The 25,659-nt window shown below is 45.5% G+C and overlaps 2 protein-coding genes across 6 annotated transcripts; one reads left to right on the top strand and one right to left on the bottom strand.

Annotated features, from left to right (window-relative positions):
- The first annotated feature begins 741 nt into the window (after nucleotides 1-741).
- On the top strand, nucleotides 742-1,838 carry MPC1L (mitochondrial pyruvate carrier 1 like). The gene has a single exon (XM_054471984.2). It carries the CDS (start codon nucleotides 1,256-1,258, stop codon nucleotides 1,676-1,678), a length of 423 nt encoding a protein of 140 aa, XP_054327959.1. The 5' UTR covers nucleotides 742-1,255; the 3' UTR covers nucleotides 1,679-1,838.
- Nucleotides 1,839-4,612: 2,774 nt separating this feature from the next.
- On the bottom strand, nucleotides 4,613-24,874 carry CXHXorf38 (chromosome X CXorf38 homolog). 5 transcript variants are annotated; one of them, XM_054472517.2, is made up of 7 exons: nucleotides 24,581-24,874; nucleotides 24,283-24,417; nucleotides 16,610-16,729; nucleotides 14,609-14,758; nucleotides 14,135-14,314; nucleotides 8,285-8,444; nucleotides 4,613-7,841 (listed from the first exon to the last, which is right to left on the bottom strand). In XM_054472517.2, exons 1-6 carry the CDS (start codon nucleotides 24,794-24,796, stop codon nucleotides 8,286-8,288), a joined length of 960 nt encoding a protein of 319 aa, XP_054328492.1. In that variant the 5' UTR covers nucleotides 24,797-24,874; the 3' UTR covers nucleotides 4,613-7,841; nucleotide 8,285. The 5 variants fall into 5 exon arrangements, with proteins under 5 accessions (XP_054328492.1, XP_063516868.1, XP_063516869.1 ...); XM_063660798.1 differs by having other exon boundaries at nucleotides 14,108-14,314; nucleotides 24,581-24,855; XM_063660799.1 differs by lacking the exon at nucleotides 16,610-16,729 and having other exon boundaries at nucleotides 14,108-14,314; nucleotides 24,581-24,858.
- Between the last annotated feature and the right edge of the window lie 785 nt (nucleotides 24,875-25,659).

Below are 25,659 nucleotides of genomic sequence, written 5' to 3' on the forward strand. Positions count from 1 at the left end.
AAAGACAAAAAGCTAGGGAACTCTTCTAGATTAAATATTAATCAAAGGAGTTAACTAAACTTGAATTTTGATTGAGTCCTGACTTCCCCCTCCAACAAGAAGGAAAAAAAAAAACAGCCGTAAAGCTATAAAATTTAAATATGCTCTGCATATTATAGTGTGGATTACTGCATTGTGGTTAAGTAGGGGTCCATCCTTGTTTTTAAGAGACAGATGCTAAAATGTTAAAGTGAAATGTCACTATATCTGCAAGTAACACTCGGGCAAATTGTGTTAAGGGCTAAAATTCTGAACCTGGTTGAGGAATTTTTTATCAACATCTAGTCAACACTGTCCAGGGACTAGGCAGAACAAGCAGTTTTCCTTTGCATGGCTGAGAAGCAGGTAGCCTGACCCTCTCCTCTCCGGGTGGCACGAGTAACCCTCGGCACTTAAAAGCAGCTGCAGCCCTGTGGGGAACGAAGGCTGAGGCTGTGGTTCCACTTCTGCCAGAGGACACACACATGCACGCATGCTGTATGCACTTTGTGGCAGTCCATGGAAAGCGCAAAAGTGCAAGGGTGAGGCTGCGCCCCTCCCCTAAACCCCACAGGAACATACGACAGCAGCACGTGCTGTCTGGAGCACTTTACAGCAGTCACGTCTGAACAAGGGCAAAGCCACGCCCTTTCACCCCCACAGAACAGCGGCCGGTGCTGTCTGGAGCACTTTACGGCAGTCAGGCAAAAGTTCAAGGAGGAGGCCAGGCCTCTTCACCCTCTCAGAGCCGCTGCATGTGCTTGTGGAGCACGTTACAGTAGTCATGCTGAGGCGCAAGGGCGAAGCTTCGCCCTTTCATCCCCGCAGAACATTGGCATGTAGTCTGGAGCACTTTACAGCGGTTACATGAAGGCGCGAGGGCAAAGCCACGGCCTTGCACCCCCGCAGAACAGGAGCACGTGCTGTCTGCAGCACTTTAACGGCATTCAGGCAAAGGCCCGCGGGTGAGGCCATTCCCTTTCGCCCCAACAGCACAGCGGCATGTGCCGTCTGGCGCACTTTACGGCAGTCAACGCGAAGGCGCCAGGGTGAAACCACGCCCTTTCATTCCGACAGAACACCGGCACGTGCTGTCGGCGCACTTTGTGGCAGCCACGCGAAGGCTCGAGGTCGCAAGCGTGTGCCCAGTCAGGGTCGGCTGCGGGTACTGGGCTTTGCGCTCTATTTCGCTGTGGTCTGGCTGTTGGTCCGTAGGCACGCCTACGGCTATTCCATCATGGCGAGGATGGCGGTACTGTGGCGGAAGATGAGAGATAACTTCCAGAGCAAGGAGTTCCGGGAATACGTGAGCAGCACTCACTTCTGGGGTCCCGCGTTCAACTGGGGCCTTCCGCTGGCTGCCTTTAAAGATATGAAGGCGTCGCCAGAGATCATCAGTGGCCGCATGACAACAGCGCTCATCTTGTACTCGGCGATCTTCATGCGCTTCGCCTACCTCGTACAGCCTCGAAACCTGCTGCTGATGGCGTGCCACTGTACCAACGTGATGGCGCAGAGTGTGCAGGCCAGTCGCTACCTACTCTACTACTACGGCGGCGGCGCCGAGGCTAAAGCCCGCGACCCTCAAGCCCGCGACCCTCTGGCTACCGCCGCCGCTGCCACCAGCCCGGGTTCCCAGCCCCCGAAACAAGCTTCTTAAGAACTGAGAGGGCCTGATTTCATCTCTGCAGGTCACAAGCACTGAACTGCCATTCCTCCTGAAAAAAGACCGATGAAGACTTCGGTTTTGACTCTAAAACAGTGCGAGTCTGACTTAAACCTGCAGTTTGATTAATAAAGAAATACAAAGTAACATTGAACTGGAGTGTTGCCTCTTTTGTAAACTGGAAATGATTTTTAGAAGGGGAGGGTGGATTAGCTGGTCTTTCTCTTCACAGGACCTGCAACTCAAGATAGTTTATATGGGGGAGGAAGACTGAATGAAAAGCACTTCACAGTATTCACTAACTCGTAGCTTTTTTGGTTTTTTTTAAAGCTCTCTTGGGAACATATTTTTGTTACTTGTTTCGGATGTCCAGAGCAAACAGGGTTGCTTAGTATCACACATGACTCACAACTTGGTGCAGTCACAAATCTGTGCATCAGAAAAAGTCTGGGGGCTCTTTCTACTGAGGGAAATGTTTCGAAGTGGGTTTTAAATGAATGTCGTGAGGTACAGTGTGGCCTCAAGGGAACCTAGGGTCTCTTGGTGACGGAGAGCAATTATAGAATCTGCCATGGAGACAGGATAAACAATTCTGAGGACAATTGCCATCAACCCTGGATTCTAGGTAAATAGGTAAAACGACAAAATCATTCTTTCCTCCTTTTGTTATCCTTAAAAACGGGGGAAATGGCAGTTTGCAAAACTGGTTACCTATCACTCTATTGAATGCTAGCTAGAGCTGGGGGTGAGGGGTCAGTGGTCAACAGCGGCAGCTCGGAGTATTCCCCTAGGAATCTTGGGGGTTCCTACGGATTCTTAAACCACAGAGCCGAGAAAAGGGAAACGAGAAGGGTGGGGTGGTGGGGCAGTAGGCTAAGGCCATCATCTACATAGCAGAGGTTGCCCTCTACGATTTGACCGAAAAATTTCCCCTGTCCCTGCGTCTGAAGGATGCGGAAAGTTCCAGAGTGTTTACTGGTGAACCCCAAAGTAGGTGTTTAGAAGTGTTTGAATCCTGCTTTAGATAGAGGTTTCAAATGCAAAGAAATTTAAAAGCACTATCAAAGATTCTGAAGACGTCAGTTCTTGGACAAAACAGGCACATTAGTGGAATTCTAGAAGATTCCCCTTTATCTTCTCTGGCATTAAAGCAGAAGTCCTCTTTATGGGCAGTCTCTGTGTTTCACGAAATTCTGCATGTGGGGACAGGGTTGGGGGGGAGTGGGGAGTAATGGGGTGGGAAACGAACTATGGGGGTAGTGTATTATCTATGGCCGTGTAATCACCCCAACACTTAGTTTAAAACAGTTACCTGACATAATTTCTGAAGGTCAGGAATCTGGGAGTGATTTAGTGGGGGACTTCTGGCTCAAGGACTCTCAGCTGCCAGCTGGGGCTGCAGTCTCTGAAGATTTGACTGGAGCTGGAAGATCTGCTTCCAAGCTCATAGTTGTTTGTAGAAGGCTTCAGTTCCTTGTCATCTGGGCCTCTCCATACGGCTGCTTGTGACGTGGCTTCCCCCAGAGTGGTGTTCCAAGAGATAGCCCAAGATGGAAGTTCTAGCCTTTTACAGCTTCATCCTGGAAGTCACATACCATCACTTCTGCTGTGTTCACACAAAACAACTCTGGTACACTGTGGGAGGACAATATGAGGATGGGAAGCAGGCATTGTTAGGGGCCATCCTGGATGCTGGCTACCACACGTGGTGCTAAAATAAGAATTCTCATGCCTTTCTGGTAGTCAGTAGGAAAGTAAAGCATGTAAATTTGTTGCCTACCTTCCCAAAGAGAGGTCACAAAATGCTCAGTTTACAGTTTTGTGGTCATTACTAACACGCATATATCATAGAGCATGGGTTTGAGAAGCAGAAATCTCTGGAAGATAACAGTGGGTCTTAATGTTTTAGATAATTCAGTCTACAATGCAGTATTAAAAACCAGTGCTTAAAGTTATGAAATGAGTAACTTTATATCCACTTCACTAATGATTTCATGAGTAGAAATTAATATATTTTTAGGTTGTCTTACAATATGCATTTTGTAATTTGAGTCTGTTTCAATAAAAGGCCATTGTCTGTTGAAGACATTTCAGAGCAGGTAGGTTTCTAATTAACCTGGTGAGGGAAAAGGAGGTAACCTCTGCTGCTAATTTCCTATTACTCTATACTTACAATTTAGAGGTCAAAACGATTCGAGGAAATATCCAAAAGATTGCAACACCTCCACAATAATGCAATGCTCCACTTACGGCATCTAATTCATAATATGCCCACCCAACTAAGTTAGCTGGGTTCACTTAGACCCTTTGTTGTCTAGGATATTAGTGTTTAAAGCCAAGTAAGTAATTCATACTTTAATAAAAATGAACTTTTTAAATCATTAGGGTAACAATCATTTCATAATCTTCCCAAACTCTCAAACGTAATCCTTTCTAACCTTGGCAATTTAAACTGTCTACAGATCTCCACAACTTTATAAAACCAGTAACATTTCCTGAATTGGCAGAGCTAGTTTTCCAGTTTTTGTCGCCAACACGCTTTAGTCATTTCCCAGAATCAGGTGTTTTACTCTGAGTTGAATATGTAATGTCTTCCTCCTTAGGTACTCTGAGCTCCCTGGTGAAGAACAGGCTAAATCCAAAGAACTGCTTTATCTTTGCAACTATAATGCTAATATCATTTTTTTCCTCTAATTCTTTCAAAACTATGAGCCACATATTTTGTCCCAGGGAGAGGCTGAGAACAAATCATATTGCTGGACGAAGACAAGGCGCTTCACGATGAAACAGACAGCCCTATGTAGAAAGTGATCCATTTGCTGGGCTTCTTCCCACGACCCTGACAATTTGCAGGTGACCCTGGAGGTGGAGCTACAAAATAGGGGAATGGAGGCTACAACATAGTCCAGGAAATGCGACACAGCCAGCTTGCAGTTTGAATTTATATTTTATTATTTTGAAATACAAAAATTTAAAAACATTTCAAAATACACCAGTACATGTTTGTTGTAAAAATTTCACCCAGGAGGATATAAAATAGAAAAGCCGAATATTCCTTCTAACTCTCCCCTCTACCTCAATTCCCTTCAGAGGTAACACAGCAAAAAAAACTGGGGAAAAGCAAACAACTTTCCACACCTCTACTATTCTAAAACACAAAGAGCATTACAGCTTGCTATGCATTTTTTTTCTTTTTTGGGTTGTTTTTTAGAGACGGAGTCTCCCTCTGTCACCCAGGCTGGAATGCAGTGGTGTGATCTCGACTCACTGCAACCTCCACCTCCCCAGTTCAAGTGATTCTCCTGCCTCAGCCTGCCGAGTAGCTGGGATTACAGGCACGCGCCACCAGGCCCAGCTAATTTTTGTAGTTTTAGTAGAGACAGGGTTTCGCCACATTGGCCAGGTTGGTCTCAAACTCCTGACCTCAGGTGATCCGCCCTACTCAGCCTCCCAAAGTGCTGGGATTACAGGCGTGAGTCACCGCACCCAGCTGCTATGCATTGTTAAACCTTTTGCTTTCTAGTTAATAAGTCTTAGAGATCACTGCATGACCACAGTGCAGCATCGCTTCATTCTTTCCAACAGTTGCATAAGATCCTGTAGTATGGATGTGCTACACTTTAACAGTGCTGCTGTACACATCCTGTTGTGCACACCCTTGTGCCCAGGTGCACAGTTCTGTTAAATAGAAAGATATGAACAGGTTGATGTCTCTATGTATGATGCTACACTGCCTTAAAGCCCTCTCTAGGGCTTTAAAAAGTTTTCGGAACCGTATCTTTATCAGAGCGGACAAATCCAGTAAGATGACAGCTCGTATACCATCATCCATACCTTACACATCCTTGTATTTATATCTACTTCAGTGGCTGGCACATGGTGGACCCTTGATAAAAGCTTCTTGGATAGGCAGAAACTAACTAGACACAGGTATAAAATGGAAGCGTTCATAACCCAAAGTTCCTAAAATTAGAAGTCAGATCTTAAATTGGTTAGTGAATCAAGATTCCATTTGATCCCAAGTTTTGTACCTCATATCTAGAAGCTTGGAAATATTTCACTAAGTTTCTTCATTTGGAAGAGTTGTGAGATGAACGAAATTTCTTTCTTTACTGTTGAAGTTTTCGCAAGGAATTTCATGAAATAAAGGGAGAAAGAAAATGTAAGACTAAAGACTAAATACTACTTGGACAGATTAAAGGAGGAAGTCACAGGCACACTTGCACTCATCTGGGCTTTACAGAGTGATATTAAGTGCATTTAAATGTAATAATATATACCAAATAAACCCCTGCCCTCCACCCATTCTACAGATGACATCCTTGGTGGGCGGCTGGATAGGCACACATCTTCACTGGGCTTGGAATGGAGCCTTTCCTGCAGGCAGCGAGGAACATGGCAATTCTGTTCCTGAAGGTCCACAGGCAACTTGACCCAGTTAAGTACCACTGGCCTTGGAAACAAGTAGATGCAGGGAAAGGTGAAAGTGAGGCCGACTCCACGGACCACTGCCTATGATGGGGCAGTCATTGCGCAGTTTGGGAAACCAGCAGGAGGAAGTCAGGAGTGGATGACTTTAGGGGTAAAAGGTATAGAAGAAGCATGAACGAATGTGTGAATTTGTTGAAAGAAAATGATGTCTTTGAATTTCCACAAGAATGTTGCAATTTCATTTTTAAATTTCGTAACGAAGGACGAGGCTTAGTTAACAGTATAACTAACATTTAGGCCTGTGAATACTCCCAAGCTATGAGGGGACCCTTCAGACAAATATTCACTGAGCATGTGAGGGCCAGGCCCCGGGAGCTTACTTTTCAAAAGTGTACCATAAACCAGCTGCCAAGCGAGAAGCTCCCCTGCTCCTGCCTGACATCCCCGCTTGTAATGCTGGCCTGAGTCCTGCCTGTCCACTGGTCACTTGAGTCACCATTCTCCAGCTCCCCACAGACCAGCCTGGGCTCACCTCCTTGCCCTACTGCCTTAGGCTACTGCAACCTAGTAGTAACAGTTTTTGGGGTTTTTTTTTGAGACAGGGTCTTGTTCTGTTACCCAGGCTGGAGTGCAGTGGCATGATCACAGCTCACCACAGTCTTGACCACCTGGGCTCAAGGGATCCTCCCACCTCAGCCACCTGAGTAGCTGAGACTAAAGGTGTGTGCCACCATGCCCAGGTAATTTTTAAATTTTTTTGTAGAGATGGGGTCTCGCCATCTTGCCCAGGTTGGTCTCAAACTCCTAGGCTCATGTGATCCGCCCACAGTGCTGGGATTACAGGCGTGAACCACTGCACCCAGAGGCAGTAACATTTCTGTACTAATTGGAAATGACTAGAAAATCACCTTTCAGGCAATGTTTCTTCTTGCTTTCCTCTAAAAAGGAAATATTTCTTTCCTATCCCAACATTTATATCCCAGTCCAGCCTTGGGGATCCTGGGTGAATAGGAATAGGACTTGCCTGCCAGTGGGTGGAGCACTCCAGGTGAGCCTCTGGCACAGGCCTGGCCAAACACAGCCTTTACTAAGTTAAGCAGCTACAGTTTAGGACCAGAAAAGAAATTCACCTTTTAAGTAGCAAAAAATCCCTGGATGGTAGCAAGTTTTGTTGTTGTTTTTTGTTTTTTTGGGAGACAGAATCTCGCTCTATTGCCCAGGCTGGAGTACAGTGGCATGGTCTCAGCTCACTGCAACCTCTGCCTCCCAGGTTCAAGCGATTCTCCTGCCTCAGCCTCCCAAGTAGCTGGGATTACAGGCACATGCCACCACACCTGGCTAATATTTGTATTTTTTTTTTTAGTAGAGACGGGGTTTCGCCATGTTGGCCAGGCTGGTCTCGAACTCCTGACCTCAGGTGATCCGCCCGCCTTGGCCTCCCAAAGTGCTGGGGATTACAGGTGTGAGCCATCACACCTGGCCTGGTAGCAAGTTTTGGCATAGAGTATCTAATATTTTTTATTGCAATAGATTATACAACCCCAAGTTTATAAATATTAAAATAATTCCAAAGAGTTAGAGGAAAGTCCAGGACAAAACAACAAAAATTCTTTTTTGTTTGGGTACATTACTCGGGTAACTTTTTCCTTTTGCACAGAAAAGGATGTCTGAGATGGAAGCCATGCTGACTTTCACAGAACATGCCTGATTTTTGTTGACGGGCAACCTAAAATGAAAGAGAATGTTTTATTTTTTTTTTTATTTGAGGGGGGAAAAAGTAAAATGCAGAAGACAGTTACTCATTTTAAGAAGTTCTTATGGAAATTAGTCAATTGCTATTAATGCCATGGTAAGAGCTAGGCATCAATGGTGTCATTTTAAGGCAGAAATGCTTTTTGATTATGTTATAAAGCTGATTCATTTAATTCTAGACCAATGACTTCAGGTATATTTGGCTAAACAGGGAGTTGATGCTGAATTACTTCACAGACGTAAGAATCATTAAGTAAAGAACACAAACCTCAGTGTCCTTTCTTTGAAACAATAAGGACAAAGGCAAACTTCAGATTAGATTGTTGTGTGTTCATGATGGCCTCACATGAGAGAATAGACAGGAAAGAGATGAGGCGATTCTGTCCTTCTTTAACACCATCATCTGCCTGAACTCACCTCAGGCCTTCCTGTCAGGTGTTTGTCTCCCAGGTTCCCGTGAATCCAGTTTTTGATGTAGACAGAGGCTGTCTAGCTTCTGCATATCTTCTGTAAGGCCATTTCTAAGATCCTCATTGTTTCTCAGAAATTCCTTCACCACTTCTAGTCGATTTGAGAGCTGCAAGAGGAAACCATGCAATGTATAGCTTAGACGATTTTATAGCAGATTTGTAATTCAAATGAAAAACCTACTAGCTTCCAGACTGGCTCCTACTCACGTGCCCAAGAGACAGAAATCTTGGCTACAGGCATCTGTCCACAGACAGGTTAAAGTTTGAAAAACAAAACAAATCCTTTAAAACAAAGCATCCTCCACTCAAAAAAAAAAAAGTGACCCAGGATAACTGGTTCTGGGGGTATACAAGGGAGTATTCGCTTGTCTCCTTCCATTTTTTTGCTTTAAAACTTCCTGCCTTTACATGAAAGGGCTTCATTTTATACATACACACCTGTGTATGTGTACAAATAAATAAAATCCCTTTTGAGTTCTGTACCTGTATGGATATATACATATGTTTATATATACGTGTGTGTGTATATATATATGTGTGTGTATATATATGTGTGTATGTATATATATATATGTGTGTGTATGTGTGTGTGTGTATATTTTTTGTTTTTTTGAGACACTGTCTTGCTCTGTCGCCCAGGCTGGAGTGCAATGGTGTGATCTCGGCTCACTGTAATCTCCGCCTCCCGGGTTCAAGCGATTCTCATGCCTCAGCCTCCTGAGTAACTGGGATTACATGCACGTGCCACCACGCCTGGCTAATTTTTGTTTTTAGTAGAGACGGGGTTTTGCCATGTTGGCCAGGCTGGTCTCAAACCTCTGACCTCAGGTGATTCGCCCGCCTCGGCCTCCCAAAGTGCTGGGATTACAGGTGTGAGCCACCGTGCCCAGCGATGAATGCTTTTAAATGGGGAACCTTCAACTGCAAGTTAAGTCAGGGTTATATAAATCTAATGAAGAAAAATAACGGAGCACCCTGCCCTAAGAGAGCAGTAGTTCTTAAACTGCAGAGTGTACATCACTGATTCCCGTGCAGCAGGTCTGGGGTGGAACCCCAGCAAATACTCACGTTATCGTGAAGTAAGCAAATGAAAGAGCCAGATGCCAGATCATGGCTGCTGGGGATGGGAGGGAGGTGGATGGCTGTGGCCAGGATGCACAGGGAGTGGGGAGGGACAGGGAGGAGCTGCAGATGACCACAGGGTTTCAGATTGGTCAGTAAGTAGACCGGGAATGTGCCCTTCAGGAGCTGGTTAATACACAGCTGGAAACTAGCCTAGAGCTCCTGCAAGATGCTTGGGCTTTAAATAATAAATCTGGAAACCACAGACATGTGAAATGAAGATCACACGGATGACATTGTTCACAGCACGCGTTAGGAACTGTGGGCACTGCATCGTTAGCTCTCAGTGACCGTGCCCGGTGCCCTAGACACACCTCAGGGTCTTCCTGAGGCTCTAATCAGATGTCCGTGATGGCACCAGCAGGGCCTGGGCACCACATGCATGCTCCCAGATGGACTTTTGCCCTCAGTGGGGTGCCCCTCCACTTGAGCGGAGACTTTCTCACATGATAACCCGGGAACAGCGGTCCTTGTGCTGCTACCTCCTGACCCCCCCTGCAGACTCTCAGGACTGATGTGCTCTGTTCCACTTAGTTTCTTTTCTTTTGCTCAAGGTTTCAGTTCTCTTTTCCATCCCAAATTGCCTTTCTTTCCCATTATCTTCAACAGGAGTGTCCCATAGCTGACATTTCTTGGAACTTGTTTTCTCCTTTGTGAAATGCAACAAATGCATTTACTCTTGAAATGTGCTTAAGAGGTGTTCTGGCTGGGGTGATTATTTTAGCTTGGGGTTGGGAGGACGAATCAAAAGGAGGCTTTAAAAAAAAGTATTAAGAACAGGGAAGGCTTTGCATGTTTATACGTAAAGGGGGAGGAGAAAGTAGAGATGGAAAAACTGAAAGTACTAGAAAAATTTGGGACGTAGAAAATTCAGACTTGGACACTGAAGCCCAGCTTTGTCACTTAACTAGCTGTGTGACTTTGGCCAAGATATTTGACCTCTCTGAGCTTACTTTTGGTATACAAATTAAGGATGATGATAACACCACCACCTAGGATTCTTGTGAGGATCAGAAATAAGCTACTGAAAGCACTTAGCAGCATCTCTGGTCCATTCCCTCCTTCCTAACTATATTCATTTAATAAATGTCCAATTTACTGACAGTCTACTACGTGCTGGTCTACTGTTGGAGGTAAAAGACGCTCGGCAACTTCACTCTTCCAGTCACCTAAGTCAAAACTCTTGGCCTTGCTTTGATCTCTTTCTTTCTCTCACATGCCACATCTGCCCACCTTCACATCACCTCTACACTTCTACCCTCAGCCTGGCTACCACCATCTTTTACCTGGTCCACTGCAGTAGCCTCCTACCAGTCTACCTGCTTCTATCTTGGCCCCTCCCCTCCAGTACCCCGTGGTACCCTCACCACTGCAGCCAGTGGCTCCTTTTGTCATCCCGGTGGCTCACAAGGCCCAGTAGGAACTGCTTCCTCTCCCTTCACTTCTCTGACCTCTTCACCCACTATTCTTTCAAGTCCTCTTCCCCTAGATACACACATGGCTAATCCTCACCTCCTTCAAGGTATTGCTAAGTCTCACCTTCTCAAAGAGGCCACCCTAACTACCCTACTGCAACCTGACGTTCGTCCCCGCTCTGCCAATCCTGATCGCCCTCCCTCTGCTCTACACTGGATTTCTCCTTCTACTGCCCCACATCATTACCTTATTACGTTTACTGTTTAGTATCTGTCTCCCACTATGGAGATATTTGTCTGTTTCATTCACTGATGCATACCAAGCTTCTAGAACTGTGCCTGGCACACAGTAGGTGCTCAATAAAAATTTCTAGAATATAACAAATGAAGTGTCATTTTCTATCCTTTCCCCAATGGCCTTGAGTACACGCTGTCATCGTCCCTTATCCCTGAGCTTCCCCGCAGGTCTCTGTGAAGGTGGCTCACCAGGATTTAAGAAATCAGTCATGATTTTAAAGTCTGTGAAAATTATTTTCAAGTTTTTTAGCCACTAACTGTGCTCAATGTTCTTTAGTTGGATTTTTTTTTTAACAGAGCAATGAGGGCTGGCAGGACTATGTGAAGGGCACTTAGGTGGCAGCCGAATTCTGGGGCAGATGAGCCCATGGCCAACACAAACTCCACATGTGTTACAAGGGGGCCGAGCAGCTGCTACTCCCATTTGGCTCCGAAGCAGAAAAAAAATCTCACAATCACAGCAATACATGCACAGTGTACACCCACTTTTTGTAATGTTCTATACCTTTAAGGTTCGCCAAACAAATAGAAAATCGTGGAGATGGTGGGCTCTCTGTGGCACTCCATGATGTGTTTGTAGGAGCTGTCACACTGAATTACCACCATCAATCATTTTTCTCAACTTAGCTTTCTAACCCTACCCCTACTTTTTTTGGTTGGTTGGTTTGTTTGTTTTAAGAGATGGGGTCTCCCTACATTGCCCAGGCTGGTCCCAAACTCCTGGGCTCAAGTGATCCTTTCACCTTGGCCTCTGAAAGTGCCGGGATTACAGGCAAGAGCCACCGCACCTCGCCTTTACCCCTACTGTTTTAACAAAAACAATAAACAGGTCTTGATAACATTCATAACAAAAGTCCTGGGGTCATAATATAATCACTGTATTTCCTGATCCCGGGATGCACATTTTTTTCCTATTGTAACGTCTCAAATGAGAATGCATCTTACCATTGATAGTGTCTTGTAATAAACTGGCAGCATTATTTTTTCTTTCTTAGAAGTAACTGAAATAATGGTATGTTTTACAATTGACAGCATTTTAGATTCATTGAAATCTGGTCTTAACAAATCCTCTGACTTTGGCAACTAACCTTAAAGAAGATGGAAAATCATATACGGTACTGAACTTTCTGAAGACGTCAAATTTCATATATGTAGAAACCTGACCTCCAACTTTTTTGAGGCAACATGCCAATCAATCCTCACGTTTTGACCAACTGAAATATTATGAGAAATGCCATGGTCTGCTGAAGAGAAAGCATGAAAAATGAGAATTTATCAACTCCACCTAGAGACTCCACCCAGAAGACAAGCCAATTAATCCCTATTTCCTTTCTGTAAAACAGATAATGGGGGTTCAAAATGTACAGCTGCCAGCTCCTCAGTATATAAGATCTGCAGCACAGCAGGCGGGAAGCCACAGGATCAGAAGGCGGAGACCTGCGGGCCAGCCCTCAGCCCCAGTGCAAGCTCCCTGGGGCCCTTGCCTCACATGCAAAGCAGGGGATATAAGATGACTGCCAGGTTCCCTTCCAGCTCTCAACTGACACAAAATCCTGGCTCTAGCTTCTGAAAACAGCAGCAGAAAGAAAACTGGGGCTCTAATGGCATTATAAAATAAAGACAGAGGAACTCAAACACATGTATTTAGAAAAGAGAAGATAAACATTCTAATACATCATTTTAAATACCTATGGTGTACCATGGTGGGCACACCCAAAAAACCAGGGGTACCAAGTCCTTGTGCTAAAGGGGCTCACCATGCTGAATAAAGCACCTGGATCAAAGCTGGAATGGTTAATACAGGCATAGTTATCTGCAAGGAGCACAGCTCCGTGAATTTGCATTTAATAAACTCTCCCTATGTTTAATGAGGTAACCAGCAAAACTACTTTCCTTGGACAAGGAGGAATGGAGAGGTGAAATGATTTTTCCAATATCTCCTGGTGATCTAGAAGTCTAATTCAGCCAGTGCTGGAATATTTCTGAACCTTACTGGAATATAATTCTACTACTGTTAATTTCTTTTATGCCTTGCATGTGACAAAGGAGATTTGTTTCTCCTGTACTTGGTAGTTTAGACCATCATTAGTCTGCAGGTCCTAAACTAGAAACATTGATGATCTTTTAAACATTCCTCTCCCCACCTTCTCCACCCTTTTCCAGCCCCATGCCATGCTCCAAGTAATCTCCCTGGCCACCAAGATCCATCAGTTCTGCTCAGGCACTGCCTCCAGAACCCAGCTCCACCACAGCCCCTAGTTTCTGTTCTCTCTCACCTTCACACGACTGCAAGAGCCTTCTGGGTAATTGCTAGCCACTCATCCAACCTCCAACTACCACAAGAGTTAACTTCCTCAAAGCTATATCTGATCCTATCACCCTTTCTTGACTGCTTTTTGGGAATGAAGCCGAAGCCCAAACCCCGTGGCATGGCCTAGGAAACCTTTTGGCATGTGGCTCCAGCCCACTTTACCATCCACAAACCTGGCCATAGCTCGTGTGCTCACCTGTTCTTGCCCAGGCTCAGACTATCCTTTCCTGCTTTTGCAAGTACTGTGCCCTCTGCCAAGAAGAATCTTTTTCTCTTGCCAATTTGTCAGACTCTTATTTGATTCTGTGAGCCACAGCTCAACAGCATCTTCTTGGCAAAATCTTTTTTGGCAATCCACCTGACCAGCAGAGAACGTCTGGAGCATTTTTTTCAGAATTCTATTGTAGCCTTTATCACATTTTTCCACTTTGTGGTACAGATTAGGCATTCAAATGTTTGCTGATGTGAAAGTGAAAATATTTGTTAAGAGGTAATATTACTCTGTGCCAAAAGCATATTCACACTTCTGGAAATTATTTGACTTATAAATCAAAAACACAATTAATTATTTGTTAAGATGAGCTACTCCTCCTCCCCAGAATCTTTCTTTGGGTTGTTTACTCACACAGAGCCTATAACACTTTTCTTTTACCTCTTCAGGCAACACCTCTTGTTCTTCTGCTTGAAGATATATCTCTTGAAGTTTCTCCTTTAGTAACTGAATTTCTATTTCACTGACTTGGCTCTCACTCAGGTAAGTTCCCATTTCACATTCACACCCATCTCGCTGATCTTCCTCGGGGATGTGAACAGCCCAGTCAGACGTCAACAGCTGAGGGATTGCCACACAAATATATGAACTGATTTCATGAAGAAGATATTCCACTGAATTACTCAAATAATTTATAATTAAACATAATGAAATGGATCCATATTAATAGTGCACTGTGACCACAGAAAAGCTTCTCAGCCCAGCATAATTACAGATTTCATATCAGCATTCTTTCCCCTGCTTACATTCTAACATTTAGGTTAAATCTAATAAACTTTAAATTCTAAATGTGTGGCTGTTGTTGTTTTCTCTCTCTTCATTCTGTATGCCAGAACTATTAAACATGATTTTTACCTGTTCTATTCTGGAGTATACTGCCACAATCTCTGGGATGTTCTTGAATTCATTCAGAAAATTTTGGATCTTCATCTGAAAATCTCGAAGCCATGTAGAAGATACTTTCATCTCTGAAGAGTGCATGAGCTCATTACGACATTTAATTACCTGCAGAAAGACAAAAAGATAAAAGGCTTCAAAATCAAACAACGGGGTAAAGTGAGATCTTTCACCCCAAAGAAAAAATCATAGAGAGGCTTTGTTAATTACAAAATCAACAAGAACAGTCTTCAGATGAGAAGGGCTGGAACTTTCTTGGGATCATGGGCATAATCTGGCATGTACCTGTATCAGAGTGGAGGACACTTCAGCCCTCCAGCCCCGCAAGTTGGATCCACATTTAGTTTCATCCTGTCTAGAGGGCAGACACCAAGAAGTGAAGTTCTCCTTTTGCCTTCAAGGGTCAGGCAGGTAGCCTGAGGGAAGCTGGCCATGTGTAATGGTAAGGAGTCATCTCCCTACTAAAAGACTGGTTCGGGGCAAACTGGAAAGCAGAGGCCCTATCTCAAGGGGCAGCCTCTACTTAACACGCAGCTCGTTGCCATGGGAGTTACATGAGCCCTGTGTTCCCAGATCTTCTGATTTTTCATGAGAAAACTGGAAATTTAGATTTTTATGACAACTAATTTGAAATTTTAAAAAATCATGCAGGACAAATAAGACATGACAATAAGCCAGATTATGGCCACAGGATTCTAGGAATAAAAAGATGGCTCCTGGGCAACAGTTCAGCCTTTTCTCCCTCCTTGAGTCTCTGGAGCAGATTTCCAAGCAATCCAGAAATTCCTAACATAACCTGTAGGTACCTGTCAGTGCCGTTGAGGCTTGAGGGGATGTTCAATCCCCAGTCACATGAATAATACATTAGTCAGGGTAAGAAATACAAATAAGCCTACAACTATCCTTAGCCCTTGAAGTCTTGTGGCCAGCTGGGTATTCCACATTCCCCCAAAATCCCTTAACTTAAAACAACCTGCCAAAGAGCAAGCGCATCAGCTCTTGGTATACCCAAAGGATGAAGCAGACAATACAAAAGTCTTTTAAATACTGTTGGAGCACCAGGAAGCTGGGTCCAGGGAGTTTCCTGATGTGGAAACCGTGATGAAAAGAAAATAAACTTTGGCCTCTATCTTTAGAAAAATGGTCATCTGATCATGTATTAATATATAATTCATATAAAGTCTTCCACAGTTTGGTTAAAAGGTATCAAAGGGGTCAACCACTATGACAGTTCTTTGTTTCTGCTGATATCATAAAGGAGTCTCAATCCTGGTAGTTGCTGGTATGCAGACAAAAGATACATGCATTTTCTCTACCTATTATAACTAATCCAGGTATAGCTATACACTGTTTCCAATGACCTTCAGGATAATAAATGTATGAGTTGTTCTCTTGTGAACTAGAGAAAAATCTAAATTTCCCAGAGGAAATCTAACAAGCACAGTGATCTATTCTGACACTGTTATCCATCAGTGTTCACATTTTCTTCAGTTCCATACCATTTGGTCTTGCAGCTGCTTAGCCAATGAGATTCAGAAGGGTAGGATTCAAATGTTGGCATACAACGGGCAGAATGATGCAATGTTCTGTATTTTTTTTAATAAGGAAAATTACTTTGGTTCTGTTTATGGCAGAACAGGGAAGAGACTTTTAGGTTCATCTACTTCAGTGGCAAATGGCACAATGAGCTGTTAGGAAACTAATTCAGGAGAACTACTCGATTGCATTTGCACTGGGGTTCTTGGACATCACAGAAGACATGATATGAGCCACACTAGTTTGCTTAGTGATGCCAACTTCGAACCCAAGTCTAACTTTCTTTGTACACCACTGTTCCGGGGAGCTACTACGTGCTATACCTGCATGGTTGGCTTAGCATCACAGGTGTAGCTCACGACTGGCTCTCACAGCACAGACCCAACTGACTCAGGGTATGCTTTTGAATCTGACAGCTCTTACCTCTGTGACTTTCTTTCGATCAACCACGAAGTGATCGCAGGAGTTGATGAGACTTAAAAGAGCAACTGCATCACATTCCTCAGGTCCTCGTTTGCCTGCTAGTCCTCGGGGCATGAAGGCCTATAGCAAGGGAGGGAGGAGGGGGACCTGAGCCTCTTCCAACTCTAGGAGATGGAAAGGCAATGGTTACTTGTCTATTTTCCAAATGATGACTGAAGTTCTCTTATGCACTGAGGTTTCAACTTAGAGCCTCATGAGCCCATAATGCAAGTAGGGAAACAGTGTCACAGCTAAACCTTGGCCAAGGGCAATAACTGAAGGGCTGTACTATCCCTGCTATTAGATACATATGATATAACAGGCTTTCCATTCTGTTTTAATGGCATATAAACAGAAAGCATAACTGGAAGGCATCTTTTTTCTTTTCCTTACTGAAATTTCAGTGGTTGAGTTGTTAAATAAAAAGATTTAAAAATAAAATGAAAGTGGACACTTTCTAAATGACTTGAGGAAGTTTGGTATGGAAGTATTACATTAAGAGTCTGGGCTTTGGAGTGCAAACTGGGTTCAAATGCCAGCTCTGCCATTTGCCAGCTGTGACCTTGGTCAAGTTACCCTCAGATTCCTTATCAGTAAATGGGGGATAACTGTCCTTATCTACTTCAAAGGATATTGTGAGAATGAAATAAAAGAATGCAGGTATAGCACTAGCACAGTGCTGGGCACGTGCTAGTAACCAGGACATCAATGCTGGCAATTATTATGTAGACGGTGCAAGGCGAGTAGGACCCACATAGGAGTTACAGATGGAATCCGGGGATGGGAGATACTAGATATGCCAGAAGGGCCTCAAGCTAGCAGGATCTTGCCTTTAGAAGGAATTTTATGGCACAGACCCCCAAAATGGTATTATGGGAAAGCTTGGGCGTATTTCTTTCCTGAAATATTTCTCAACTTATATTGGGACGCAACAACTTTACTAGGCTAAGAATCACAAGCGTACACTCCTGCCAAGGGACTAGAACAAAAAGTTACTCGCAATAAGAACTCTAAATAGGCTGGGTACAGTGGCTCATTCCTGTAATCCCAGCACTTTGGGAGGCAAAAGCAGGAGGATCGTTTGAGCCCAGCCTGGGCAACAAAGCAAGACTCCCATCTCTATTAAAAAAAAAAAAAATTAGCCATGCATGGTGGTGTGTGCTACAGTCCCAGGTACTCAAGAGGCTGAGGCAGGAGGATTGCTTGAGCCCAGGAGTTCAAGGTTGCAATAAGCTCTGATTACACCACTGCACTCCAGCCTGGATAAGAGATCAAGACCCTGTTTCAAAACAAAAACAAAAACAAAAAACAACAAAAAAAACTCTTTTATTTAAGAGACCTGTTCCATTGAAAACACATCTCAATAGGCAAGCAACTACAATGCCTCCTACAGAGCTGCTCATGAAAGCATTCTGAAAAGGCTGGGGTAAGTGCTCATGTATGCCAAGGAGAGTCAGGGCTACGCTCCTGATGGTGGTGAAATCATACACCTGAGCCCCACATAATTCAGAATTTTGTAAACCCTGGCTGGCCCCTATCAACAGGTACAATAGCCAGTACCACCACTATCTTTCTGTGCCTTAATAGCCACAGACATGCCGACCCTCTGAAAGAAGTCTATTTTGGGCCGGGTGCACACCTATAATCCCAGCACTTTGGGAGGCCAAGGCGGGCGGATCACCTGAGGTCAGGAGTTCAAGACCAGCCTGGCCAACACAGTGAAATCCCATCTCTACTAAAAATACAAAAACCAGCCAGGCGTGGTGGCACGCGCCTGTAATCCCAGCTACTTGGGAAGCTAAGGCAGGAGAATCGCTTGAACCCAGGAGGCAGAGGTTGCAGTGAGCCAAGATTGCTCCACTACTCTCTAGCCTGGGCAACAGAGTGAGACTCTGTCTCAAAAAAAAAAAAAAAGTCTATTATGGATGCTAAAAAGGTTAACAAAGAAGCTAACTAACAGGCAAACTAATGCCATGAAACTGAAGAAAAGCAGCTCTGAAAAATAAAAAAAAAAATTAGTCAGGCATAGTTGCACACGCCTGTAGTACCAGCTACTTCGGAGGCTGAAATGGGAAGATCACTTGAGCCCAGGAGGTGGAGGTTGCAGTGAATCGAGATTGTGTAACTGCACTCAAGCGTGGGTGACAGTGCAAGACCCTGTCTCAAAAAGGAAAAAAAAGAAACTGCTGAAATCAGCTGTTGCTGGGAAGAAAATGCAAAGTTAGTGGGGTCTTAGTCACCTCCGAAACAGGTGTAGTAGTTTTTCTTTTCCATTATAAGGTAGGTCCTGTCTGGCATTTTCTCACCAATATAAGCCAATCTCTTCCATGTTAAAGTTTTTGTTTTGTTTTGTTTTTGAGAGACAGGGTCTTGCTCTGTTGCCCAGACTGGAATACAGTGGCACAATCACAGCTCACTGCAGCCTCAAACTCCCAGGCTCAAATGATCCTCCCAACTCAGCCTCCCAAGTACCTGGGAGGATTACAGGCATGCACCACCATGCTTGGCTAATTTTTTGTATTTTTTGTAGACATGGGGTTTCGCCATGTTGCCCAGGCTGGTCTTAAACTCCTGGAGTCAAGTGATCCGCCTGCTTCGGCCTCCCAAAGTGCTGGGATTACAGGCGTGAGCCACCGTGCCTGTCCTTGCTAAAAGTTTATTTTAGTAATTATTCCCTTTCTTCAGAACTGGAAGCCAACAGGGAGGCTCTGCTGCATCCTTACCATAAAAGCAGTGTCTTAAAATTGTATTGCATACCACCGTGTTCCACATGCCAAACACACAGCAGTGAGAAACATGTTATTGCCTCTCTCTATCCTCCACTGTCTCTTCGCTGAGTAGGAGATGGGGCTGGAAAATAAACAGAGGCCCAATCGTGCAGGGCCTTATTGGCTCTGGAAAGGTGTGGGGTTTATTCTAAGGCCATCAGGAAGCCATCCAAGGGTTTTAGGCAAGGGTTATAGAACGATCTAATTCCCATTTGAAGACTGCACATGCTGCTGTGTGAAGGACCGACCACAGATGCTCAGAGCAGCAGAGGCCTGGTAGGAGAGGGTGAGAGTTGTGATGTGGAGATGGAAAAGAAGATTCCAAAAGTATTTTGCAGGTACAAACAAGGAGAGAGGGGGTACTGAGAGGGAAAGAGCTGAAACAAAAGTGACTCTAGAAAGTTGGTAACAGGGAATGGGCATAGCGTGGGGGGCAAAGACAAACTGTTCTACTTTAGAACTAAATAAAATGTGCTCCATAGGCGATGGAGTGGAGGGGGCAAGTAAGCAGTTGGATGTGTGTATCTAGAACTCAGAAGAGAGGGCAGGGCTAGAGCCACCAATTTGGGAGCCAGTTAGCATTGAACTCCACAGGCCTGGACAATGTCACCAGATAAGGGAACAGAAGAGGCCCGGCCCTGAGTCCCGAGGAAGGCCAAAAGACATTCAGAAGGAGGCTGAGCAGGAAAAGCCAGGGAGATGGGAGGAAAGCCAAGAGGGTTTCAAGAGCAGCCAGTAATGCCAAATGGCTCTGGGAGGTAAAAGAGACGAGGTCACAGATGCAGTGGAGTGGCAGGGGCAGAAGCCGAGGCGGAGTTGGTTGAAGAGGAAGTGGGAGCAGAGGAGAACAGGCATGAAACCTCTTTTTTGAGATGCTCTGCTGGATTTGTGTATGGGAGGCAGATAGAGAAATGGGGAGATAGCAGGAGAGAATGGATCAAGGGACATTTATCTTTTTCTCTTTTTTTTCTGAGACAGGGTCTTACTCTGTTGCCCAGGCTGGAGTACAATGGTGCCACCACAGTTCACTGCAGCCTTGACCTCCTGGGCTCAAGCAATCCACCCATCTCAGCCTCCCAAGTAGCTGGGATTACAGGCACACACCACCATAGCTGGCTAATTTTTTTTTGTATTTTTGGTAGAGACGGGGTTTCACCATGCTGGCCAGGCTGGTCTTGAACTCCTGACCTCAAGTGATCCACTCGCCTCGGCCTCCCAAAGTGCTGGGATTACAGGCATGAACCACCGCACCCAGCCACGCCCGGCTAATTTTTGTATTTTTTTGTGGAGACAGTTATGGAGTTTCGCCATGTTGCCCAGTCTGGTCTCGAACTCCTGAGCTCAAGCAATCTTCTCAACTCTGCCTCCCAAAGTGCTGTGATAACAGGCATGAGCCACCACATCCGGCCTCTTAAAATCTTATTTTCCAATTATTTATTCAAGTGTTTTTAAAAAAAAAAAACAGCTTTCTTGAGATATAATTCACCCATCTACACATTATAATTCAGTGGTTTCCAGCATAAAGAGGTGTGCAACCATCACTACAGTCCATTTTAGAACATTTTCACTGCCTCAAGAAACCCCATCCCCATTAGCTATCATCCCTCATTCCCCAAAGCCCTGGCAACCACTAATCTACTTCTGCTTCTGTAGATTTGCCCATTCTGGACATTTCTTTTCTTTTCTTTCTTTTTTTTTTTTTTTTGAGATGGAGTTTCCCTCTTGTTGCCCAGGCTGGAGTGCAATAGCACAATCTCAGCTCACCACAACCTCCACTTCCCAGGTTCAAGCGATTCTACTGCCTCAGCCTCCCGAGTAGCTGGCATTACAGGCATGTGCCACCACGCCTGGCTAATTTTTTGTATTTTTAGTAGAGACGGGGTTTCTCCTTGTTGGTCAGGCTGGTCTTGAACTCCTGACCTCAGGTGATCCGCCCGCCTTGGCCTCCCAAAGTGCTGGGATTACAGGCATGAGCCACCGTGCCCGGCCTGGACATTTCTTACAAATGGAGTCTAAATGGAATTTATATAAAATGGACATTTCATACAAATATAATATGTGACTAGCTTCTTTCACTCAGCATACTGTTTTCAAGATTTATCCACATTGTAACTTGTATCAGTACTTAATTCCTTTGTTACATTGTTATAGCAAAACAATATTCCATTGTACAGAGACACTGCATTTTAAAAATTCCATTCATCAGCTGATGAGTATTTGGGTTGTTTCTACCTTTTGGCTATAGTGAATGGAGCTGCTATGAACATCTGTGTACATTTTTTTGTATGAATGTATGTTTTCATTTCTCTTGGGAATATACTTACGAGGGGAATTGCTGGGTCATGTGGTAACTGTTTAATTCTTTCTTTTAAAAAATTTAAATAAACCATGGCTATATTAAAGCTTTTTCTATGGAGATGGGAATGAGCTGCAAGAGAGAGAGTGGACAATTGAAGCCTCAAAGGCCTTGAGCAAGAGAAAAGGGATAAGATCCAACACACGAGTGGAGGTATGAGGCAATAAGAGGAGAGACATCCTTCCTCCTCTGTAGCAGAAGGAAACAGATGGTGCACATGGAGATTAGTTGGTGTTGGCAAAAAGAAGAGGAAGTATAGTCAGCCCTCCATATCCATGGGTTCCACATTCATAGAATCAACCAACTGTGGATGAAAAATTCTCAGAAAAATAATACAACAGTAAAGAGTAATAGAAATTTTTTAAAAATATAGCATAACAACTATTTACATAGCACTTACATTCTATCAGGTATTATAAGTAATCTAGAGATGATTTAAAGTATATAGGAGAATGTATGTAAGTAATATGCAAATACCACATACATCATTTTATATCAGGGACTTGAGCATCTGTGGATTTTGGTACCCTTGGGGGTCTTGGAAGCAATAACCCATGGATAAGGAGAGACAACTATATATGTCCAGGGGCCTCCATCAATTCCGTGAAGCATGAGCAAGGGCGGAGGAACGGGAGCAGGGATTTGCCAGGGAAAAGTAGTAGTCTCCAGAAACAGAAGCCTAGAGAGAGATGTGGCCAGACCACTGGGGCTCATGATCAAGAATGAAAGTGAAACCTGTTAGTTCCCTTGTGAGATTCTTTCCCACTAATCAGAAGCAGAAAATGTCATCAGGACTGGAGTTGGGCCAGGCAAGTTCAGAGAAAGGAGAAAAAAAAAGCTGAGATAACAGCAAAGGACCGATTATAATGATGGGCCATGGAATCTGGGCTAGCTGAGGTGACAAAGGCAGGCAGGAGGACAGAGGGTGCTGGGTATTCAGGAAGCAGTGGAAGCCTCAAAGAGGTGGAAGTAGTATGGGGCACAGGGTTGGGGGCAGGGGTGTGTGAATAAGTGTGCCAAAGGCCAGCAGGATGTTAGATACTGAGACTTTCTGTGCCAAGGTCCAAGGTGTGGGCATGCAAGCCGGAGGCTGAGGGGGAGTGAAGCAGAGGATGCTAGAATCAGGAGCCCAGAAACTGAGAGGATGGGGTTGGACTAGAAGGTCTGTAGGTGACAGCAACCAAGAGGAGCAAAGAGTGGTATAAGGAGGTAGTACAGGCTACAAGAGGATTCCAATGGTGTGAAAGCAGCAACGGAGACCAAACAGATGAGGGACAGGCATTGTAAAGGGCAGAGTTTTCTTTCTTTCTGTTTTTTTTTTTTTCTCTTTTCTAGGTAAAAATAGAAGTCAGCAACTCTATGGCTGCAGTGGAAAAAAATGGGGAAGAAGGTGTAGGTGTGGTGGGTTTACCGGCTCGTGATACCCAAAAGTCTGGGGACCCCTGATACAGTTCAATTTTTTTAAGACAGGGTCTTGCTCTGTCACCCAGGCTGGAATGCAGTGGTGTGATCATGGCTCACTGCAGCCTCGACTTCCCGGGCTCCAGTGATCCTCTCACCTCAGCCTCCTGAGTAGCTGGGACTACAGGCACGCACCACCACACCCAGCTAATTTTTGTATTTTTTTGTAGAGACGGGGTTTTGCCATGTTATCCAGGGTGGTCTTGAACTCCTGAGCTCAAGCCATCCTCCCACCTTGGCCTCCCAAAGTGCTGGGATTACAGGCATGAGCCACCGCGCCCGGCCCCAATTCCTTTCATTTTTGAGATTGCGGAGCACAAGCTGGCCCAGTGTCACACCACAGCAGCTGAGCCAGGACTCAGATCACCTGCTTCCCAGGCACTGCTCCTTTCCAGTGCCCACCCTGTGCCTGCTGATAACTACTGGCATGTAGACTGACTGCTAAAGTCGATTTGTGTTAGGAAGCCATTTCTGGCTGTCCCTCTCCGTCCCTTACTGGGCAAAAAAATTTCCCACTCTATCTACTTAGTAAGTGACATTGCCAAGATCTGAAGACAGATCCGGCTGCCTACCCCATTCCCAGCTCCCCAAAGTGCCTTTAACTGGGCACTTAAGGTGCTATTTTAGCTCTAACTTCCCTTGGCTTACTCTGTCATCCTTAGGCATCCTATAGCCAAAAAAGAGCTGATGAGCTGTTCAGCGAGCCTTACCCTCAAACAGGCCACACACAAGTCTCCCTCCCTCCCTGCCTGTGCTCATGATGCTCGCTCTACATCTTGCCCCAGCATCTCTTGTAGAAATCTTTCCTATAACTTTCCAAGCAGGGGTAACAAACTCAAATGCCCTCAGGAAGCAGACGGGTAGAAGAAAGCTTCTACTTCACTAAGCTGGGTTGGGTCCCCCATACCACCCCTGAACCGCCTAGACCCTTGATCAATCAATCTCTCTGCATCTGTTTATGAGGCCCCGGCGTCCACAAGACCAGATAGCCACCCCGAGTGCTGGGTGACCCGCCGCTTCCTCCTTCCGTCCCCGCCTCAGGCGCTTACCTTGGCCACCTCCCAGGCGTCCACGGGCCAGCGGCCCGGCCGGCAGTTTCCCCAGTGCACATCTCCATTTCTGTTGACATGATGTCTCAAAATCTCCCGTTTCCATTCAGCGCACACCTGACACTGAGGCTGAAACTACAGGGGGCGGCGGTGAGGAGGGGCCCAGGAAGGAGGGACGTCGCGGTGGGCCCCGCCTCGCGGAAGGAACAGGACACTTGCGCTCTGGGTCTGGGACAGGAACGGGGATGAGGAGGGGTGGGGTGGGGGCGGTGGTCAAGGCCCCGAGCCAGGTGCTCACCTGGCGGGCGCGCGGGCTGCACCGTGAGCCGCCGCGGCAGACTGCGCGGGGCCCCAGGCCGGGGGCTGCGGCGAGTAGGCCGCGGTGGAAGGAGAGCACCTCGCGGCCGACGAAACCCTGCAGGCAGCTGCGCAGCAGTAGCAGGCAGTGGCCCGCCTTCACCCAGTTCTTGTACTCGGCGCAGTTGAGGCGCGCCGCTAGCTCCGACAGCACCATGTCTCTCCCTTGGAATCAGGAGGTTGCGGGGCGTGGCGGACGGCAGTGCGCAGGCGCGGAGCCTGGGAAGTACCCGAGGCAGTGGCGCCTGCGCCGGCGGCAGCGACGCCTGCGCCTGCGCGGCGCGGTGCCACCGATCCCGGGGCGGGGCGTCTTGACTTCCGGGGCACGTCGGCTCCACCCCACTTGGGTGACGTCTGACGTCTAACAACCTTGGTGCTTGGGGAAGCAGTCACTACTTGAAACCCTTAGGCCCTCTTGGTCCCCCCCAAACAGAGACCCTGTCAGCATCCGATTCGACTTCCTCTCCTAATGTAGGGCACTTCTGTTTTAACTTTTATTGTACAGATGTACAAGGTGCTCAGGGCACACTGCTTGAATCGTGTATGTTCTTTGCATTATACAATTCTAGAGTTACTCGTTCCTAAGGCCACAGACCAGCTGTAGCAAATTGAGGTATTAGTGAAACGTGACTGCTGGCTGCCTGCGGTGTGCCAAGCTGACCCAAAACTCAAAATCCCCCGCCACTGGACCACCTAGAAGGGGGCGTTTGCCTCTTTAGGGCAACACATCACTTGGATTCTAGAAGGCTGCACACCTGAGCCAGATAAGGGCATCCTGAAGCACCTAGCAAAGGTTAGACGATAATTATCTAATATTCTTGGTTATATGATAATTAGTGCTCCTTGCACATGGAAGTCTGATTTAAGTTCCAAAGAAGTGCCACAAAGGTCAGAAGGCACTGGGATTGTCAACTCCAAGTGTCAAGTCGTTAGTTGTAGTTGTTTTTAGTGAGCTTTCTGAGCTTGAAAAATTGTGTGTAGTTAAAAGCCTCTGATGAAAGAGTCTAAACATTAAACCTT

This window comes from Pongo pygmaeus, chromosome X (assembly GCF_028885625.2).
Source record: "Pongo pygmaeus isolate AG05252 chromosome X, NHGRI_mPonPyg2-v2.0_pri, whole genome shotgun sequence".
Lineage (NCBI taxonomy): Eukaryota > Metazoa > Chordata > Mammalia > Primates > Hominidae > Pongo > Pongo pygmaeus.

What these genes read in the sequence shown, in the direction of transcription:
- MPC1L (XM_054471984.2), top strand. Translation starts at nt 1,256, where the DNA reads ATGGCGAGGATGGCGGTACTGTGGCGGAAGATGAGAGATAACTTCCAG.
- CXHXorf38 (XM_063660798.1), bottom strand. Translation starts at nt 24,796, where the DNA reads ATGGTGCTGTCGGAGCTAGCGGCGCGCCTCAACTGCGCCGAGTACAAG. An exon ending in ACGCCTGGGAGGTGGCCAAG is followed by an intron (nt 16,730 to 24,282) that starts GTAAGCGCCTGA and finishes CCCTTGCTATAG; the next exon opens with GCCTTCATGCCCCGAGGACT. An exon ending in TATACTCCAGAATAGAACAG is followed by an intron (nt 14,315 to 14,608) that starts GTAAAAATCATG and finishes GCAATCCCTCAG; the next exon opens with CTGTTGACGTCTGACTGGGC.